This window comes from Pleurodeles waltl, chromosome 7 (genome assembly GCF_031143425.1).
Source record: "Pleurodeles waltl isolate 20211129_DDA chromosome 7, aPleWal1.hap1.20221129, whole genome shotgun sequence".
In the NCBI taxonomy this organism is placed as follows: domain Eukaryota; kingdom Metazoa; phylum Chordata; class Amphibia; order Caudata; family Salamandridae; genus Pleurodeles; species Pleurodeles waltl.
Window position 1 is genome coordinate 4,366,911 of NC_090446.1, and position 16,019 is coordinate 4,382,929.

General features: G+C 52.6%; 1 protein-coding gene and 1 long non-coding RNA gene across 2 annotated transcripts in view; both read left to right on the top strand.

Annotated features, from left to right (window-relative positions):
• LOC138303505 (uncharacterized) overlaps window positions 1–16,019 on the top strand; it is a 1,082,407-nt gene that overhangs the window by 700,204 nt on the left and 366,184 nt on the right. The gene's annotated exons all lie outside the window — the stretch shown is intronic.
• LOC138303489 (zinc finger protein 271-like) overlaps window positions 2,173–16,019 on the top strand; it is a 167,172-nt gene continuing 153,325 nt past the window's right edge. The window contains exons 1-2 of the mRNA XM_069242664.1: window positions 2,173–2,382; window positions 9,725–9,782. Of these exons, the coding sequence (XP_069098765.1) occupies window positions 2,327–2,382; window positions 9,725–9,782 (114 nt within the window). The 5' untranslated portion in view covers window positions 2,173–2,326. The remainder of the gene's footprint in view (window positions 2,383–9,724; window positions 9,783–16,019) is intronic.

A 16,019-nucleotide genomic window follows, 5' to 3' on the forward strand; every position in this document is an offset into this window, starting at 1 on the left:
TTGAAGAGCTGTGTGTGGGAGCCTGCGTATTCAACTGATTGGGAAGTTGTGTGAGAGCCTGTGTATTCAACTGATTGAAGAGCTGTATGACAGCCTGTGTATTCAACTGTTTGAAGAGCTGTGTGTGAGAGCCTGTGTATTTAACTGATTGAAGAGCTGTGTGTGGATGCCTGCATATTCAACTGATCGAAGTGCTGTGTGGGAGCCTGTGCATCCAACTGACTGAAGAGCTGCCTGTGGGAGCCTGTTTATTCAACTGACTGAAGAGCTGCCTGTGGGAGCCTGTGTGCTCAGCTGATTGAAGCTACTCTGGTGGGAACCTTAATGCTCAGCTGATTGAAGCTATGCGGGTGGAGCCTGTGTGCTCAGCTGATTGAAGCTGTGTGGGTGGGAGCCTGTGTGCTCAGCTGATTGGAGCTGCGTTGGTGGAGCCTGTGTGCTCAGCTGATTGAAGCTGTGTGGGTGGGAGCCTTTGTGCTCAAGTGATTGAAGCTGTGTGGGTGGAGCCTGTGTGCTCAGCTGATTGGAGCTGTGTGGGTGGAGCCTGTTTGCTCAGCTTATTGAAGCTGTGTGGGTGGAGCCTGTGTGCTCAACTGATTGAAGCTGTGTGCTCAGCTAATTGAAGCTGTGTGGGTGTTGAAGCTGTGTGAGTGGGAGCCTATGTGCTCAGCTGATTGAAGCTGTGTGGGTGCAGCCTGTGTGCTCAGCTGATTGGAGCTGTGTGGGTGGAGCCTGTGTGCTCAGCTGATTGAAGCTGTGTGGGTGGAGCCTGTGTGCTCAACTGATTGAAGCTGTGAGGGTGGGAGCCTATGTGCTCAGCTGATTTTAGCTGTGTGGGTGGAGCCTGTGTGCTCAGCTGATTGGAGCTGCGTCGGTGGAGCCTGTGTGCTCAGCTGATTGAAGCTGTGTGGGTGGAGCCTTTGTGCTCAAGTGATTGAAGCTTGTGAGTGGGAGCCTGTGTGCTCAGCTGATTGAAGCTGTGTGGGTGGAGCCTGTGTGCTCAACTGATTGAAGCTGTGTGGGTGGAACCTGTGTGCTCAACTGATTGAAGCTGTGTGGGTGTTGAAGCTGTGTGGGTGGGAGCCTGTGTGCTCAGCTGATTGAAGCTGTGTGGGTGGAGCCTGTGTGCTCAGCTGATTGGAGCTGTGTGGGTGGAGCCTGGGTGCTCTGCTGATCGGAGCTGTGTCGTGTATCATGTGTGGGTGGGAGCCTGTGTGCTCAGCTGATTGAAGCTGTGTGGGTGGAGCCTGTGTGCTCAACTGACTGAAGCTGTGTGGGTGTTGAAGCTGTGTGGGTGGAGCCTGTGTGCTCAGCTGACTGAAGAGCAGTGTGGGTGGAGCCTGTGTGCTCAGCTGACTGAAGAGCTGTGTGGGTGGAGCCTCTGTGCTCAGCTGAGTGAAGAGCTGTGGGAGTGGGAGCCTGTGCGCTCTGCAGATTGAAGCTGTGTTTCGGTGGAGCCCGTGTATTCAACTGATTAAAGCTGTGTGGGTGGGAGCCTGTGTGCTCTGCTGATTGGAGCTGTGTGGGTGGAGCCTGTGTGCTCAGCAGATGGAAGCAGTGTAGGTGGGAGCCTGTGTGCTCAACTGATTGGAGCTGTGTGGGTGGAGCCTGTGTGCTCAACTGATTGGAGCTGTGTGGGTGGGGGCCTGTGTGCTCAACTGATTGGAGCTGTGTGGGTAGGAGCCTGTGTGCTCAGCTGATTTTAGCTGAGTGGGTGGGGCCTGAGTGCTCAACTGATTGAAGCTGTGTGGGTGGGAGCCTGTGTGCTCAACTGATTGGAGCTCTGTGGGTGGGGATCTGTGTGTACAGCTGATTGGAGCTGAGTGGGTGTTGAAGCTCTGTTTGGGTGGAGCCTGGATGCTCTGCTGATTGGAGCCTGTGTGGGCGGAGCCTGTGTGTTCAGCTGATTGGAGCTGTGTGGGCGGAGCCTGTGTGCTCAGCTGATTGGAGCTGTGTGGGCGGAGCCTGTGTGCTCAGCTGATTTTAGCCTAGAAAATGAGATTTTTACCGGGATCCGCAAGCAGAACACTGCGTCCTAAGAAACGTACTGCGCATGCTCAGAAGAAGAAAGACTACTCACGGTACCAGAAAACACATCGCAGCTAAAGAGCATTAGTGCGCATGCCCAGAAAATGAGACCGCGCACCACCGGGGTCCTGGTCCAGCGCAGCGTGCGCATGGAACACCGGTCTCCTACTGGAGAACAGCGGCTTTGTCACTCGCATGCGTATTAAACACAGAGGCGCAAGCAGCGATTCCTTCCTGCGCATGCGCAGTCAACGCCCAGCCTCTCCCTGTCTGTCCCCGGCAGCAGACAGACCTACGGATGGAGCTCTCACTGCGAAGCGTCTCCTGTGGGCTCTACGCCTGCCACCTGCCGGGGTAGGACCCGAGGCCAGAGAGCTGCGGCCTGTCACCTCGCAGAGCCCCTGGGGGGAGCCTTACCGGGAGCTCGTGGGTCCAGGGGGCGCTCTGGGGTCACAGGGGGAGATTGGGGTCACAGAGGGAGCTCTGGGGTCACAGGGGGCGCTCTGCGGTCACAGGGGGAGATTGGGGTCACAGAAGGAGCTCTGGGGTCACAGGGGGAGATTGGGGTCACAGAGGGAGCTCTGGGGTCACAGGGGGCGCTCTGGGGTCACAGGGGGAGATTGGGGTCACAGAGGGAGCTCTGGGGTCACAGGGGGCGCTCTGGGGTCACAGGGGGAGATTGGGGTCACAGAAGGAGCTCTGGGGTCACAGGGGGCGCTCTGGGGTCACAGGGGGAGATTGGGGTCACAGAAGGAGCTCTGGGGTCACAGGGGGCGCTCTGGGGTCACAGGGGGAGATTGGGGTCACAGAGGAAGCTCTGGGGTCACAGGGGGAGATTGGGGGTCACAGAGGGAGCTCGGGGGTCACAGGGGGAGCTTGGGGGTCACAGAGGGAGCTCTGGGGTCACAGGGGGAGATTGGGGTCACAGAGGGAGCTCTGGGGTCACAGGGGGCGCTCTGGGGTCACGGGGAGATTGGGGTCACAGAGGGAGCTCGGGGGTCACAGGGGGAGCTTGGGGGTCACAGGGGGAGCTCTGGGGTCACAGAGGGAGCTCTGGGGTCACAAGGGGAGATTGGGGTCACAGAGGGAGCTCTAGGGTCTGCACCTGGTAGAGCTACTGATAGGATTGTCACAGAGGGAGCTCTGGGGTCTGCATGTGGGGGAGCTACTGATAGGATTGTCACAGAGGGAGCTCTGGGGTCTGCACCTGGTAGAGCTACTGATAGGATTGTCACAGAGGGAGCTCTGGGGTCTGCACCTGGTAGAGCTACTGATAGGATTGTCACAGAGGGAGCTCTGGGGTCTGCACCTGGTAGAGCTACTGATAGGATTGTCACAGGGGGAGCTCTGGGGTCTGCACCTGGTAGAGCTACTGATAGGATTGTCACAGAGGGAGCTCTGGGGTCTGCACCTGGTAGAGCTACTGATAGGATTGTCACAGAGGGAGCTCTGGGGTCTGCACCTGGTAGAGCTAATGATAGGATTGTCACAAAGGGAGCTCTGGGGTCTGCATGTGGGGGAGCTACTGATAGGATTGTCACAGAGGGAGCTCTGGGGTCTGCACCTGGTAGAGCTACTGATAGGATTGTCACAGAGGGAGCTCTGGGGTCTGCACCTGGTAGAGCTACTGATAGGATTGTCACAGAGGGAGCTCTGGGGTCTGCACCTGGTAGAGCTACTGATAGGATTGTCACAGAGGGAGCTCTAGGATCTGCACCTGGTAGAGCTACTGATAGGATTGTCACAGGGGGAGCTCTGGGGTCTGCACCTGGTAGAGCTACTGATAGGATTGTCACAGAGGGAGCTCTGGGGTCTGCACCTGGTAGAGCTACTGATAGGATTGTCACAGAGGGAGCTCTGGGGTCTGCACCTGGTAGAGCTACTGATAGGATTGTCACAGGGGGAGCTCTGGGGTCTGCACCTGGTAGAGCTACTGATAGGATTGTCACAGAGGGCGCTCTGGGGTCTGCATGTGGGGGAGCTACTGATAGGATTGTCACAGAGGGAGCTCTGGGGTCTGCACCTGGTAGAGCTACTGATAGGATTGTCACCGGGGGAGCTCTGGGGTCTGCACCTGGTAGAGCTACTGATAGGATTGTCACAGAGGGAGCTCTGGGGTCTGCATGTGGGGGAGCTACTGATAGGATTGTCACAGAGGGAGCTCTGGGGTCTGCACCTGGTAGAGCTACTGATAGGATTGTCACAGGGGGAGCTCTGGGGTCTGCACCTGGTAGAGCTACTGATAGGATTGTCACAGATGGAGCTCTGGGGTCTGCATGTGGGGGAGCTACTGATAGGATTGTCACAGAGGGAGCTCTGGGGTCTGCACCTGGTAGAGCTACTGATAGGATTGTCACAGGGGGAGCTCTGGGGTCTGCACCTGGTAGAGCTACTGATAGGATTGTCACAGAGGGAGCTCTGGGGTCTGCACCTGGTAGAGCTACTGATAGGATTGTCACAGAGGGAGCTCTGGGGTCTGCACCTGATAGAGCTACTGATAGGATTGTCACAGAGGGAGCTGTGGGGTCTGCATGTGGGGGAGCTACTGATAGGATTGTCACAGAGGGAGCTCTGGGGTCTGCACCTGGTAGAGCTACTGATAGGATTGTCACAGAGGGAGCTCTGGGGTCTGCACCTGGTAGAGCTACTGATAGGATTGTCACAGAGGGAGCTCTGGGATCTGCATGTGGGGGAGCTACTGATAGGATTGTCACAGAGGGAGCTCTGGGGTCTGCACCTGGTAGAGCTACTGATAGGATTGTCACAGAGGGCGCTCTGGGGTCTGCACCTGATAGAGCTACTGATAGGATTGTCACAGAGGGAGCTCTGGGGTCTGCATGTGGGGGAGCTACTGATAGGATTGTCACAGAGGGAGCTCTGGGGTCTGCACCTGGTAGAGCTACTGATAGGATTGTCACAGAGGGAGCTCTGGGGTCTGCACCTGGTAGAGCTACTGATAGGATTGTCACAGAGGGAGCTCTGGGATCTGCATGTGGGGGAGCTACTGATAGGATTGTCACAGAGGGAGCTCTGTGGTCTGCACCTGGTAGAGCTACTGATAGGATTGTCACAGAGGGCGCTCTGGGGTCTGCACCTGATAGAGCTACTGATAGGATTGTCACAGAGGGAGCTCTGGGATCTGCATGTGGGGGAGCTACTGATAGGATTGTCACAGATGGAGCTCTGGGGTCTGCACCTGGTAGTGCTACTGATAGGATTGTCACAGAGGGAGCTGTGGGGTCTGCACCTGGTAGAGCTACTGATAGGATTGTCACAGAGGGAGCTCTGGGATCTGCATGTGGGGGAGCTACTGATAGGATTGTCACAGAGGGAGCTCTGGGGTCTGCACCTGGTAGAGCTACTGATAGGATTGCCACAGAGGGAGCTCTGGGGTCTGCACCTGGTAGAGCTACTGATAGGATTGTCACAGAGGGAGCTCTGGGATCTGCATGTGGGGGAGCTACTGATAGGGTTGTCACAGAGGGAGCTCTGGGATCTGCACCTGGTAGAGCTTACTGATAGGATTGTCACAGAGGGAGCTCTAGGGTCTGCACCTGGTAGAGCTTACTGATAGGATTCTCACAGTGGGAGCTCTGGGATCTGCATGTGGGGGAGCTACTGATAGGACTGTCACAGAGGGAGCTCTGGGGCCTGCACCTGATGGAGCTACTGATAGGATTGTCACAGAGGGAGCTCTGAGATCTGCAATTGGTAGGGCTACTGATAGGATTGTCACAGTGGGAGCGCTGGGGTCTTCATCCGGGAGCACTACTGATAGGATTGTCACAGAAGGAGCTCTGGGGCCTGCACCTGATAGAGCTACTGATAGGATTGTCACAGAGGGAGCTCTGAGGTCTGCACCTGGGGAGCTACTGATAGGATTGTCACAGTTGAACCTCTGGGGTCACAGAGGGAGCTCTGGGTTTTGCACTTGATAGCACTTGAGCTACTGATAGGATTGTCACAGAGGGAGCTCTAGGATCTGCACCTGGTAGAGCTTACTGATAGGATTGTCACAATGGGAGCTCTGGGATCTGCATGTGGGGGAGCTACTGATACGATAGGACTGTCACGGAGGGAGCTCAGTGGTCTGCACCTGATAGAGCTACTGATAGGATTGTCACAGAGGGAGCTCTAGGGTCTGCACCTGGTAGAGCTACTGATAGGATTGTCACAGAGGGAGCTCTGAGGTCTGCAGTTGGGGAGCTACTGATAGGGTTGTCACAGAGGGAGCTCTGGGGTCTGCACCTGGTAGAGCTACTGATAGGATTGTCACAGTGGGAGCTCTGGGGTATGCATGTGGGGGAGCTACTGATAGGACTGTCACAGGGGGCTCTCTGGGGTCTGCACTTGATAGAGCTACTCATAGGATTGTCACAGTGGGATCTCTGGTCTGCATCTGGGTGAGCTACTTCTAGGATTGTCAGGAAGGGAGCTCTGGGGTCTGCCTTAGATCTACTGATAGGATTGCCACAGAGGGAGCTCTGGGGTCTGTTCCTGATAGAGCTACTGATAGGATTGACACAGAGGGAACTCTGAGGTCTGCATATGGGGACCTACAGATAGGATTGTCACAGTTGGAGCTCTGGGGTCTGCATCTGGGAAAACATCTGATAGGATTGTCACAGAGGGAGCTTTGAGGTGTGTACCTGCTAGAGCTACTGGTGGGATTGCCACAGAGGGAACTCTGAGTTCTGCACCTGGTAGAGCTACTGATAAGATTGTCACAGAAGGAACTCTGAGGTCTGCACCAGATAGAGCTACCAATAGGATTGTTACAGAAGGAGCTCTGGGGTCTGCACCCGATAGAGCTTCTGATAGGATTGTCAAATAGGGAGCTCTGAGGTCTGCACCTGGTGGAGCTTCTGACAGGCTTCTCACAGTGGGAGCCCTGAGGTCTGCACCTGGTAGAGCTACCGATAGGAGTGTCACAGTGGGAGCTTGGGGGTCTGCATCTGAAGGAGCTACTGATAAGGTTGTCACAGAGGGAGCTTTGGGGTCTGCACCGAGGTAGCTACTAATAGGATTGTCACAAAGAGAGCTCTGGGGTCTGCACCTGCTGGACTATTGGTGGGATTGCCACAGAGGGAGCTCTGCGGTCTGCACCTGGAGAGCTACTGATAGGATTGTCACAGAGGGAACTCTGGGGTCGCAGATGAGGTGCTGGGTTCTGCACCCGATAGAGCTACTGATAGGATTGCCACAGAGTGAGCTCCGAGGTCTGCACTTGGTAGAGCTACTGATAGGATTGTCACAGAGGGAGCTCTAGGGTCTGCACCTGGTAGAGCTACTGATAGGATTGTCACAGAGGGAGCTCTGAGGTCTGCACTTGGGGAGCTACTGATAGGATTGTCACAGAAGGCACTCTGAGGTCTGCATCCGATAGAGCCACTGATAGGCTTGTCACAGAGGGAGCTCTACGGTCTGCACCTGGTAGAGCTACTGATAGGATTGTCAGAGAGGGAGCTCTAGGGTCTGCACCTGGTAGAACTACTGATAGGATTGTCACAGAGGGAGCTCTGAGGTGTGCACCTGATAGAGCTACTGATAGGATTGTCACAGAGGGAGCTCTGAGATCTGCACTTGGTAGAGCTACTGATAGGATTGTCACAGTGGGAGCTCTGGGGGTCTCCATCTGGGAGCGCTACTGATAGGATTGTCACAGAAGGAGCTCTGGGGCCTGCACCTGATAGAGCTACTGGTGGGATTGTCACAGAGGGAGCTCTGAGGTCTGCACCTAGGGAGCTACTGTTGGGATTGTCACAGATGGAGCTCTGAGGTCTGCACCTGGGGAGCTACTGATAGGATTGTCACAGTTGGACCTCTGGGGTCACAGAGGGAGCTCTGGGTTTTGCACTTGATAGAGCTACTGATAAGATTGCCACAGAGAGAGCTCTGGGGTCTGCACCTGCTGGACTACTGGTGGGATTGCCACAAAGGGAGCTCTGTGGTCTGCCCCTGGAGAGCTACTGATAGGATTGTCACAGAGGGAGCTCTGGGTTCTGCACCTGAGGAGCTACTGATAGGAATGTCACAGAGGGAACTCTGGGGTCACAGATGGAGTGCTGGGTTCTGCACCCGATAGAGCTACTGATAGGATTGCCACAGAGCGAGCTCTGAGGTCTGCACTTAGGGAGCTACTGATTGGGTTGTCGCAGAGGAGGCTCTACGGTCTGCACCTGATAGAGCTACTGATAGGATTGTCACAGTGGAAGCTCTGGGGTCTGCATCTGGGTGAGCTACTGATAGGGTTGTCGCAGAGGGAGCTTTGGGGTCTGCACATGATAGAGCTACTGATAGGATTGTCACAGTGGAAGCTCTGGGGTCTGCATGTGGGTGAGCTACTGATAGGGTTGTCGCAGAGGGAGCTCTGGGGTCTGCACCTGATAGAGCTACTGATAGGATTGTCACAGAGGGAGCTCTACGGTCTGCACCCGGTAGAGCTACTGATAGGATTGTCACAGTGGAAGCTCTGGGGTCTGCATCTGGGTGAGCTACTGATAGGGTTGTCGCAGAGGGAGCTCTGGGGTCTGCACCTGATAGAGCTACTGATAGGATTGTCACAGAGGGAGCTCTACGGTCTGCACCCGGTAGACCTACTGATAGGATTGTCACAGAGGGAGCTCTGGGGGTCTCCATCTGGGAGAGCTACTGATAGGGTTGTCACAGAGGGAGCTCTAGGGTCTGCACCTGGTAGAGCTACTGATAGGATTGTCACAGAGGGAGCTCTGAGGTCTGCACTTGGGGAGCTACTGATAGGGTTGTCGCAGAGGGAGTTCTGGGGTCTGCACCTGATAGAGCTACTGATAGGATTGTCACAGAGGGAGCTCTAGGGTCTGCACCTGGTAGAGCTTACTGATAGGATTGTCACAGTGGGGGCTCTGGGATCTGCATGTGGGGGAGCTACTGATAGGACTGTCACAGAGGGAGCTCTGGGGTCTTCACCTGATAGAGCTTCTGATAGGATTGTCACAGAGGGAGCTCTAGGGTCTGCACCTGGTAGAGCTACTGATAGGATTGTCACAGAGGGAGCTCTGAGGCCTGCAGGTGGGGAGCTACTGATAGGGTTGTCACAGAGGGAGCTCTGGGGTCTGCACCTGGAAGAGCTACTGATAGGATTGTCAAAGTGGGAGCTCTGGGGTCTGCATGTGGGGGAGCTACTGATAGGACTGTCACAGAGGGAGCTATGAGGTTTGCACCTGGCAGAGCTACTGATAGGATTGTCACAGAGGGAGCTCTGCGGTCTGCATCTGGGGAGAGACTGATAGGACTGTCAGTGGGAGCTCTGAGTTCTGCACTTGGTAGAGCTACCAATAGGATTGTCACAGTGCGATCTCTGGGGTCTGCATCTGGGTGAGCTACTTCTAGGATTGTCAGGAAGGGAGCTCTGGGGTCTGCTGTAGGTCTGCTGATAGGATTGCCACAGAGGGAGCTCTTGGGTCTGTTCCTGATAGAGCTACTGATAGGATTGACACAGAGGGCACTCTGAGGTCTGCATCTGGGGACCTACTGATAGGATTGTCACAGAGGGAGCTCTGGGGTCTGCACCTGGGGGAGCTATTGATAGGATTGTCACAGAGGGAGATCTGGGGTCTGCACCTGGGGGAGCTATTGATAGGATTGTCACAGAGGGAGCTCTGGGGTCTGCACAGGCATTCTTCTACTTTCCTGACTCAGGTCTGTTTTTAAATTCTAGCTCCAAAAATATGATGATGAATAGCAGCAACAGTATGCCTCATCAGGACTCTGATAATGTAAGTAATAAAATGCAGCCTTTTTACTATATTTATATCGGTGGGATTTGGAACCACTTTTCCCAATTTGTGAATCATGGTCCTGCTTTATTAAGTCACATGGTGTTCTCCTTGGCTTTCCATCCGTTGAAGCCCCCTCATTGTCCTGGTTCCTTATGGTGGTCTCATGTACTCCCCAAACTGCCTTTGAGTTGCCTTGAGCGGTGGCGCTCGCATGCTGCATGCTGGTGGTTTGTGGGGGTTTGAGGTGACTTGACAGGTGTACAAGGCCTGCAGATGTTTGTGGACCGCGGGATGTGTGACCGGGAGACAGAGGAGAATGGCACTGCCACTAAAGGAATGTGCAGAGAAGCAGAGCTTAGTCCTGAAGGTTCCCAGTGAGGTTTTAGTAACTTTCACAGCTCAAGAGAGATTGATTCTTTTCATAGTTCTAGGACCAGGAAATGATTCCATCAATTTCACTCCAGAGATGTATCTGGGATAAGTTAGCGCCTCCACTTGTGTGGCATTAAGGAGCTATGGGACCATGTTCAGATATTCACAAGTTTCTTAAGCAGTGACCCACCGGTTCTGATTGGGCAGGAGAGTAGACTGGAGATTGCGCAGTGTGTTGCCTTGATTCAGAGGACAGTCGGCTCTCTCACATTTAGTCTTCCTTACCCCACGATGGTGTGGGTGTGTGTTTGCGCTCACACACACCTATGCAGTATATTTCTTCATGTTGCTAAGGTCCAGCTGGCAGTGAGGGATGCAGTAAAGTTATGGTTTTGTACTCATGTTCTAGATGATTGAGGATTATGCAATTTAATAATCCTGGTCCCTTTCAGATCATGCTTTGTTTGCTTATTTCATTTACAGTGATTAGCTCATTGTTTAAGCTAAGCTGTGCTTTCCAGATGTTTAAGTTAGCACTTAAATCTTTCTTACGTATGAGTTATAGATTTTCAGCTGTGCCTTTTCTGGATATATCTACTTGTTCAATAGAGTTTGGAGGTTTATGGTAATATGAAATGCACTGTGTGTGTGGATAGCCTCTTGCCTAACCACATGTTTTTACTTATCTCTTTAGATGCTTTCTGAGTGATGCATATCTCATTGAGATCTATGTAGGGCTAATATTGAACAGGTGAACATCTGGGTCTCCCGTTAGATAGGTGTTGTCTCTGTATGACGAGTCAAAGGTTAATTACGAGGAGATTGGAAGAAAATAACGAGGCAAATATCTACCCAGTGGTGTACTCTACCAGAGGGCGGGGTGCTGGTTGTGGGTCAGCTAGTGAAGGGAACCCCACATCAGATCCCTTATTTGCAAACAGTTTTGAGGTTCTTGGCTCCTGGCTCTTAGCCCCCACATCTGGCTTCGGCAGTAAAAACGTCTGTAGCATTAGGTGCTGCCATGGCTGGCCTAGTGGGGCCATCTGGCCCCCACATTGTGGCAAACCTCAATGTTGGAAGTCTGGAGGCAGTGACTTGCAGCGGGATGTGTGATCATGAGGAGTTTTGGGAGCCCAGATGTTTGCATTTGAAGACCGGGGTCCTTTTGCCTTGCTGGTTTTGCGCCTGCTGGCGTGCTCCTAAGTCCGGCATTCACCCACAGAAGTCAGGAGGCTGGCTCAAAACCACAGTCAGTGCAACAGAGGTAAGTCACTACAATATTTGGAGAAAGGAGAGGTAAACCACAGCACTTTGCTGGGTAGAGCTGTGGCACACGGAGTCGTCTGGCCCAGGTGTTTTGCGGCTTGTTCGCTGATTAGCTCCCCCACCTCTCCTCTTTTACCACCTCTGCTGCTATGAAAATCTCCATCCATGAACATCAGAGGCCATCCTGAGTGATGTGTGAGAGGCTGGTGTGTTCGTGCCCCTCCTTATTTGGTTCTCCGTGAGTCGCAGACTGTTATGGCCTTGTCGGACATACACTGGCGGGGAGCCTCTGGTGGTGCCGACGAGCCAGCTGACTCCTCTGAAGATGTTGGTTTTTGGGAGGAGGTGGCACCAGTGACTGCGGTTTGTGTTCAGAAGGAGTCACTTGGGGCTGCTTGGCATTTGTGCAGAGATTTAATATCATCTAAAGTCTGAATCTCAAACAACAGTCTGATTATCTAGGGGAATTCCTCTAGGAGCCTTCTCTGAAGCAAATAAGAGGACAATTAGTAAGCTTTGCTCAGGAAGAATAATCCCTTTAAGGGCAATTAATAAGACAAAATCCGTTCCTATTAGGAATAAGACAACCCTTCTAAATGTGGTGAAGCACTCAAATTCCCCTTTCTGTTTCTTCCAAAAGGAAAACGTGGGGGCCAGTGATGTCTCTTCAAAGCTGGATGTCAGCTTGGATGCAAGGAATCCTGCAAAACTTTATTCCTCAACTCATTTGTATCCAAGAACAGGGTACTCAGTTTCCAGAGAAAACCTCAAATGCCATATCAAGGATTTCACTCTGCCTGATGTACCCCCCAGGACCCACACTCAGCCCCACCCTCTTCAACACTTATATTGACATTGCTGGCCAGCACCGTAAAAACCCAGGGACTCAGCATCATATCCTACGCTGGGGATACACAACTCAACCTCTCCCTCTCAAAAAATACCACCAAGACCAACTTTCACAACTGCATGACAGATGTCACCATCTGGATGAAGGAAAACTGCCTTAAGCTGTACATGGACAAGACATAGGTAATGATCTTCAGAAACTGAAGCTCCCACTGACACGCATCACAGTCGACCTCAGTTCTCGGACCTACTCCTACTCCCACTGACCATGCTAGGAACCTAAGCATCATTCTGGATAACAAGCTAACTATGAGGATTCAGGTCAGTTCTGCCTCCTCCTCCTCCTGCTTCTTTATCTTCCACATGCTTCCTAAGATATTTAAAAGGTGATCCCAAAGCTCAAGACTCATCATCACCCAGGCCCTGATCTCAAGCCAACTGGACTATGGCAAGGCTCTCTACACAGGGATCGCATATCCTCCGACAGCTACAGGCCATACAAAATGGTGTATCTAGACTCGTCCTAGATCTCCCTAGACAAACACACATGACTCCCTACTTCAGGGAACTCAACTGGCTCCCTCTTCAGAAACGTTGCTAGCTCCTGACCCACATATGCAAGGCCCTACAAAACTGTGGACCTACTTAAACCACTGCCTGAACTTCCATCAGCCCACCAGACACCTCTGCTCTGCTTCCCTTTCTCTAACCCTCACCACCCACATCTGACATAGCACATGCAGAGGTTGCTTCTTCCCCTACCTAGCAGCAAAGAGATGGAATGAGCTACCCTTTCATCTCTGGACCTCATCATTCGGAAAGTCCCTGAAGACCTGGCTAGTCGGCTAATCAGCTGGCCCCTGCCAGCGCCTGGATACCCTAACGAGTGACAAGAAGCGCCCTACAAATCCACTGATTGATTGATACTCAACTGGGAAAACAATTGCCAGAGGTGATAATTCCTCCTACTACTCCCTTATGTAATCAGCAGAAATCTGCATTACATTTTTTTAGTTGCACCATGTTAGAAATGGGGTCTCTGGTTGGCAGTCAGTTTACACCCTGTCTAAGTAGGGACCCTCCCTCTAGTCAGGATAAGAGAGGTACCCAGCTCAGATAACCCCTGCTCACCCTCTTGGTAACTTGGCATAAGCAGTCGGGCTTATCTCAGAAGCAATGTGTAAAGCATTTGCACCAACACACAGTAATACAGTGAAAACAATACAAAAGGACACACCAGTTTTAGAAAAATAGCCGATAGCTCCGTGAGGCGCTATCATGGCGTCACGAACAACAAATCCAACAGATCAGGCCAGCCGCAGCGTCGCAGGCCAGCTACAGTGTTGGGAAGACCCACAGACAGTACCTTGGAAATGCAAGGCGTTGTGATCCTCGCAATGAGATCCAGAGTGTGGCATCGGTTCTGAGGTTTGTGCGGGGGTAATCTGGCCCTTGAAGTCACACGCGTTGCAGATCGAACTCCGGGCTGATGACAAAGTCAGGAGTGCTGGCGTGGATGGTGTCTGGGCTGCGGTGTGAAGCCGGACAATAAAATGTGTGGTGCCCACAGGTCACGGTGCAGGCAGCGGCTCGGTGGTGGTGTCCAGCGGCGTTGGTGAGACCAGGGCTGGGGTGTGAAGCGGGTGGTGCAACGTGAGGTGTCCAAGTCACGGTGCAAGCAGCGGCGGTGTCGTTGCTTAAGCGCTTTTGTTGGTAGGCCCAAGGTGAAAGTGCAGCATGGGGCGAGCTTCGTGCTGTGCTCACAGGTCGCGGTGCAGACAGCAACGTCTGTTGACAAGATTGGAGTTGATGGCACTGGCATCGGTGAACTGGGGCTGTGGTGCGGGACAGGGCGGTGCTTTGTGTCCCTCACAAGCAGTGTCCTCAGGCCACGGTGCAGGCAGCGGCGTCAGTGTCACCATGGAGCAGTGTCGTCCGGGACGCCAAGGCTGCGATGTGAGCAAGGCGATAGGAAGTGCGGGGATCACAGGTCACAGTGCAAGCAGTGGCTCGGTGACGCATCAGGTGGTGGCGTCAGAGAGACCAGGGTTGCGGTGCTACCTGGGGCACGGCTCCACGTGGGGTAGTCAGGTCACGGTGCAGTCAGCGGCATCATTGAAAGTGTTGCAGTGGTTTTACTTCTGTTGCAGCACAAAACACACAGTTCCCAGTGCTGTAGACAGATGTAGCTGAAGTCTTTGATATCCCTGAGACTTAAAACAGGAGGCAAGTTCTACTCCAAGCCGTTTGAGAAACCTCACAAGGAGGATTCACAGCAAAGTCCAGCCTTAGCCCTCTTTAAGGCAAAAGCAGCAACTGCAGGCCAACCCAGCAAAGCAGCACAGTTAAGGGGCAGTACTCCTCCTCCAGCTCTTCAGCTCTTCTTCTTGGCAGAGGTTCCTCCCGATCCAGAAGTGTTCTACCAGTCTGGGGTTTTGGGTCCACTACTTATACTCAGTTCTGCCTTTGAAGTAGGCAAACCTCAAAGGAAAGTCTCTGTTGACAACATCCTGCCTTTCCCAGGCCTGGCCCCAGACACATACCAGGTGGTCGGAGACTACATCGTGTGAGGGCAGGCACAGTCCTTTTGGGTGTTAGCGACCACTCCTCCCTCCACTCGAGCCCAGATGGCCCAGCAGGATATGCAGGCTACACCCTGCTCCCTTTGTGTCACTGTCTAGAGGGAATTCACAACAGCCCATTTGTCCGTCTGGCCCAGACATTGAATACACAAGCAGACAGAGGCACAAAATGGTTTAAGTAAGAAAAGGCCCACTTTCTAAAAGTGGCATTTTCAAACAGACAATATAAAAACCAACTTTATAAAAAGATGTGTTTTTAAATTGTGAGCTCAGAGACCCCAAACTCCAGCTCTCTAACTGCTCCCTAAGGGAAACTGCACTTTAAGAATATTTAAAGGCAGCCCCCAGGTTAACCTATGAAAGAGATAGGCCTTGCAACAGTGAAAAACAAATTTGGCAGTATTGCACTGTTAGGACATGTAAAACACATCAGTAATGTCCCACCTTTAACATACACTGCACTCTGCCCATGGGGATACCTAGGACCTACCTTAAGGGTGCCTTACATGTATAAAAAGGGAAGGTTTTGGCCTGGCAAGTGGGTACACTTGCCAGATCGAATTGGCAGTTTAAAACTGCACACAGACACTGCAGTGGCAGGTCTGAGTCACGGTTACAGGGCTACTTATGTGGGTGACACAAACAGTGCTGGAGGCCCACTAGTAGCATTTGATTTACAGGCCCTGGGGACCTCTAGTGCACTTTACTAGGGACTTAGTAGTAAATCAAATATGCCAATCATGGATAAACCAATCAGCAGTACAATTTACACAGAGAGCAGTTGCACTTTAGCACTGATCAGCAGTGGCAAAGTGTGCAGAGACACTAAACCAGCAAAAACAGAGTCCAACATACCATAAAAACATGAGGTCAGAAGGCAAAAAGACAGGGGGAAACATGCCAAAAGATGCCAGGTCTAACATATCCCTGTGGAGATATCGGTCTCCGTCCCCAAGATCTTGGCCACACCTGATTTTGAGCTACTTGGGAGCCCTTCCTGGGCATTATGTTCAGTATTCAGAATCTCTCAAATGTCTGAAAATAATTCTGTCATCCATTCTCACTTTACTCAAAAAATATGTTAATAGTACCGATCATATTCAATATACTCTTTTAACAGACCTGAAGGTTTTGGTGGTGGTAAGCGATGAAAATTTTACAAGCT